Raw genomic sequence first — 5,345 nt, forward strand, 5'->3', positions numbered from 1 at the left:
CCACCCCTGACCGCCCAGCAACCCCAAAGACCCCCAGGTACCCATCCCCAACCCCCCAGGTATCCCAAAGACCCCCCAGGTACCTCCAGGTACCCGCCCCTGACCCCCCAGGTACCCCACAGACCCCCCAGGTACTTAAAGTCCCCAAGTATTTGGGGTGGTGGTACCTGAGGTCCCCAAGGATGAGGTGGTGGCACCTGAGGTCCCCAAGGATTTGGGATGGTGACACCTGAGTTGCCCAAGGATGAGGTGATGGCACCTGAGGTCCCCAAGGATTGAGGGTGGTGGTACCTGAGGTCCCCAAGGATGAGGTGGTGGCACCTGATGTCCCCAAATATTTGGGGTGGTGGCACCTGAGGTCCCCAAATATTTGGGGTGGTGGCACCTGAGGTCCTCAGGAATGAGGTGGTGTCACCTGAGTTGCCCAAGGATGAGGGGGTGACATCTGAGGTCCCCAAGGATTGGAGGGTGTGTGCTGGCACCCAAATAGTCACGTGGGACGCTGGTTCCAGGGTGCCAGCGCTCCCCTCCCGGGTCTGACGTCCCTCCCTGTCCCCGTCCCCACAGGTCGTCACCCGCCTCATCCACCTGCTGAGCCAGAAGATCCTGGGGAACCTCCAGCAGCTCCGAGCGCCCTTCGCGAGTGCGTCCCACGTTGGGTGGGGTGTGTGGGGACACCGGGGTGGCCTCCCCCGGGGTCACCCCAGCACGGGGGTGACCTGTGTGTTATCCCCACAGGCTCTGGCCTGGGCGTGGCCTCCAGCTCGGAGCCCATCAACCCCACCAGCAACCTGTCGACGGTGGCGGTGCTGCCGGTGTGCCAGGAGGTGCCCACGACCGCCTTCACGCTGGAGCTGCAGCACGCGCTCACCGACGTCGGTGAGGGGCGCCGGGGACGCCGGCACGGGGAGCCGCGGTGGCCTGGGTGGGGGTGGGGGGGGGTGGGTGAAGATCCCGTGGTGTGGTGGGAGTCACGGTGTGGTGATCACGGGGTGGGGGTGATCATGGGGTGGGGGTGACAACAGCTCCATGGCATGGTCATGACCACAGGGTGGGGGTGATCACCGGGTGGGGGTGACCACAGCATGGAGGTGACCACAGCCCCATGGCATGATGGTGACCATGCCATGATGATGATGGTGACCATGTCACGGTGACCACAACGCCATGACGTGATGGTGACCGTGCCATGATGATGGTGACCATGTTCTGGAGATGACCACAGCCCCGTGGCACCATGGTGACCATGCCGTGATGACCACAGCCCCATGGTGTGATGGTGACCATGCCATGATGATGATGGTGACCATGTCACGATGACCACAGCCCCTTGGCATGATGGTGACCATGTCATGATGATGATGGTGACCATGTTCTGGAGATGACCACACCCCCGTGGGCACAATGCCAACCTTGTCACAGTGACCACAGCCCCTTGTCACGGCACTGACCACGTGTGTGTCCCCTCTCCTCCCCCAGGCCCCACGCTGCTCCTCACCAGCGACATCATCCGCGCCCGCCTGGGCTCCTCGGCGCTGGACAGGTAACTCCCGTGGGGAGGTTCATATCCCCCCCTGTCCCCTCTGTCCCCCCACACCCCCTGGCTGACCCCCTGGGTCCCGGCAGCATCCAGGAGTACCGGCTGTCGGGCTGGCTGGCGCAGCAGGAGGACATCCACCGCATCGTCCTCTACCAGACCGACTGCACCCTCACCACCTGGACCCTGCGCTGCTTCCGCCAGGCCGACTGCATCCTCATCGTGGGGCTGGGGGACCAGGAGCCCGAGCTGGGGGAGGTCAGATGGGGGTTTGGGATGGGTTGGGGTGGCATTTTGGGGGGCGCCGGCACCGGCTCGGCGCTGGTGGGGCCGTGCCTCGAGCGCTGTGCCCGGTTTTAGGGAGGGTGGAGAAGGGTTTGGAACCGGGGAAGGGGCTGGAGCAGCAGGAGGGGCTGAGGGAGCTGTGGTGGGGGGCTCAACCTGGAGAAGGGGAGGCTCAGGGGGGACCTTCTCACTCTCTGCAACTCCCTGAGGAGGGGTTTGGAGCCAGGGGGGTGTCGGGCTCTGCTCCCGGCAGAAGGATGAGGAGAGGACACGGCCTTAAACTCCATCAGGGAAGGGGTCAGGTGGGACATTGGGAGGAAGTTCTTGACGGGAAGGGTGGTTGGACACTGGAAGGGGCTGCCCAGGGAGGTTCTGGAGTCCCTGGGTCTCTCTAAGGAGATACTGGATGTGGCACTCGGTGCCGTGTGACGAGGTGAGGTTGTGTCGTGGTCTGATCCGGCCCCTGCTTCTCCTTCTCAGTTTTTGCCCACGTTCCCCACCGAAAATGTCATGGGTTTACTCTTGGGTTAATTTTTCCTCTTGCCCTCCACGTGATTGCTACGAGTTGAGAGAAGGTTTGTGCAGACAAGAGAGATCTGATGTGGGGAGAATGATATTAGGATCACAGATGGGACTGGATGATCCCAGAGGTCTTTCCCAGCCTGGTTGATTCTGTGACTCAACAGCACGATCCTGTTAAGCCAGAATTCTTTTTATTCCACGTGGGGAGTGGTGTTGGGGGAAATTCTTCCACAAACACCCACAGAGACAAAGATTTCATGAGCTTTTATACACTTGGACATCCCAAACCCCTCCCCAACAGTCAATCATCCTATTATTAACAAGGCATCGACATCAGTCCTTAGTTAAAGATGACCCAAACTTCTTCTCCCCAAACAATCCTAGAAATAATTTCATCTTAGCGTTCCACCACAATCAGTCTTCAGCTAAAGGCCACCCCAACTTCTTCTACCCAAATAATCCCAGAAATAGAATCACAGAATCATAGAATTAACTGGGTTGGAAGAGACCTCCCAGATCATCAAGTCCAGCCCTTGATCCAACCCCACTGTGATTACCAGATCATGGCACTCGGTGCCACATCCAGCCTCATCTTAAAATAGTTTCACCTCAGTATTACATCACGATCAATCTTCAGCTAAAGGGCCACCTAAACTTCCCCTACCCAAACAATGCTTGATTGATTTAGTTTTCTCTCCCTGATGAACGACCCTTTGTCAGTGGAGCTCTTGGGGGGGGAGGGGGATCCAGGTCAGTGTTTTGCTGCTCCTTCCAGCTCTTTGTTCCCCCCCCCAAGGACCATCCAGGTGACAAATCCGCGGTGTCGATGCGGTAACGGTGAACCCCCCCCCCGAATTCTCGGGGTGATTCTCGGGGTGATTCTCGGGGTGATTCTCGGGGTGTGGCTGTGCCTGGCAGCGATGTGTCCCCTCTCCACAGCTGGAGCAGATGCTGGAGAACACGGCAGTGCGGGCGCTGAAGCAGCTGGTGCTGCTGCACCGCGAGGACGGGCCCAGCCCGGCGCGCACCGTCGAGTGGCTCAACATGCGCAGCTGGTGCTCGGGGCACCTGCACATCCGCTGCCCCCGCCGCGTCTTCTCCCGCCGCAGCCCCGCCAAGCTGGTGCGTCTGGGGGGTGTCCCCTTCCCCCCCGGGGTGGCCCTGGTGACCTGCCGTGGGTCATTGTCAGCTGCTGTCTGTCCCCAGCCCTTGGTGGCCCTGGTGACCTGCCATGGGTCACTGTCAGCTGCTGTCTGTCCCCAGCCCTTGGTGGCCCTGGTGACCTGCCATGGGTGTTGTCAGCTGCTGTCTGTCCCCAGCCCTTGGTGGCCCTGGTGACCTGCCATGGGTGTTGTCAGCTGCTGTCTGTCCCCAGCCCTTAGTGGCCCTGGTGACCTGTCGTGGGTCATTGTCGGCCACTGTCCATCCCCCGGCCCCAACTTCCATGGTCATTGTCAACTGCTGTCTGTCCTCAGCCCTTGGTGGCCTTGGTGACCTGCCATGGTCATCGTCAGCCACTGTCCATCCCCAGCCCCAGGTGGCCTTGGTGGTCTTTCCATGGTCATCATCAACTGTCCGTGCCCAACCCGCTGTGACCTTGGTGACCTGCCATGGTCATCATCACCCACTGTCCCTCCCCACCCCCTGGTGGCCTTGGTGACCTGCCATGGTCATCATCACCAGGTGACCTCAGTGGTCTTCCACGGTCACCGTCACCCACTGTCCATCCCCAGGCCCTGATGACCTCAGTGGTCTTCCTTGGTCACCACCCCCTGTCCATCCCCAACCCCCTGGTGACCTTGGTGGTCTTTCCACGGTCACCATCACCCCCTGTCCATCCCCAACCCCCTGGTGGCCTCGGTGACCTGCCATGGTCATTGTCAACCACTGTCCATCCCCACCCCCTGATGACCTTGGTGACCTACCGTGGTCATCATCACCGGGTGACCTCGGTGGTCTTCCACGGCCACCGCCACCCACCGGGTGTCCCCCCCCCGGCAGCGGGAGATGTACGAGAAGGTGTTTGAGAAGGAGCCCGACCGCCACAGCGACTTCTCCCGCCTGGCGCGGGTCCTCACCGGCAACACCATCGCCCTGGTGCTGGGCGGCGGCGGGGCCAGGTGGGTGCTGGACACGGTGGAGGGTCCTGGGCTCGTCCATCCTGGTTTTCCTCGTCTGTCTGTCTGTCTGTCTGTCTGTCTGTCTGTCCAGGGGCTGCTCCCACATCGGGGTGATGGAGGAGTTGGAGATCCCCATTGACCTGGCGGGGTGGGGGGTCCTGGGCTCATCCATCCTCTTCTTGGTTTTCCCAATCCATCCATCCAGGGGGCTCCTCCCACATCAGGGTGATGGATAATCCCACATCAGGGATCCCCACTGATCAGGTGGTGGGGTGGGAGGTCCTGAGCTCATCCCTCTTGGTTTTTCATGTCCATCCATCCAGGGGCTGCTCCCACATCAGGGGATGGAGGAGTTGGGGGATCCTCATCAACCTGGTGGGGTGGGAGGTCCTGAGCTCATCCCTCTTGGTTTTCCCAATCCATCCATCCAGGGGCTGCTCCCACACTGGGGTGATGGATGCTCCCCCATTAAGGATCCTCATCCACCTGACGGGGTGGGGGTTCCTGAGCTCATCCCCTCTTGTTTTTCCCAATCCATCCGTGCAGGGGCTGCTCCCACATCGGGGTGATCAAGGCCATGGAGGAGTCGGGGATCCCCATCGACATGGTGGGCGGCACCTCCATCGGCGCCTTCATCGGCGCTCTCTACGCCGAGGAGCGCAGCGCCGTGCGCACCATGCAGCGGGCACGGGAGTGGGCCAAGGTGGGTGCTGGGGGGCCTCCCCCACCCTGGACAGGGCCCCCCACCCATGGCCAGCCTTGCCTGGGTTGTTTCTAAACCATCTTCTTCTTCTCCTCCTCTTTCTCCTCCTCCTCCTTCTTCTCCTCCTCCTCCTTCTTCTCCTCCTCCTCCTTCTCCTCCTCCTCCTTCTCCTCTTCCT

General features: G+C 61.1%; 1 protein-coding gene across 1 annotated transcript in view; it reads left to right on the forward strand.

The window, feature by feature from the left end:
• Nucleotides 1–5,345, forward strand: part of LOC114071841 (neuropathy target esterase-like) — a gene marked incomplete at its 3' end in the record, with an annotated part of 31,167 nt that overhangs the window by 9,378 nt on the left and 16,444 nt on the right. The window contains exons 6-12 of the mRNA XM_027909721.1: nt 541–643; nt 739–879; nt 1,480–1,543; nt 1,627–1,795; nt 3,284–3,466; nt 4,346–4,464; nt 5,011–5,171. Of these exons, the coding sequence (XP_027765522.1) occupies nt 541–643; nt 739–879; nt 1,480–1,543; nt 1,627–1,795; nt 3,284–3,466; nt 4,346–4,464; nt 5,011–5,171 (940 nt within the window). The remainder of the gene's footprint in view (nt 1–540; nt 644–738; nt 880–1,479; nt 1,544–1,626; nt 1,796–3,283; nt 3,467–4,345; nt 4,465–5,010; nt 5,172–5,345) is intronic.

This window comes from Empidonax traillii, unplaced genomic scaffold (assembly GCF_003031625.1).
Source record: "Empidonax traillii isolate 1590-97213 ecotype Southwest subspecies unplaced genomic scaffold, ASM303162v1 scaffold2323:size39585, whole genome shotgun sequence".
Taxonomy (NCBI): domain Eukaryota; kingdom Metazoa; phylum Chordata; class Aves; order Passeriformes; family Tyrannidae; genus Empidonax; species Empidonax traillii.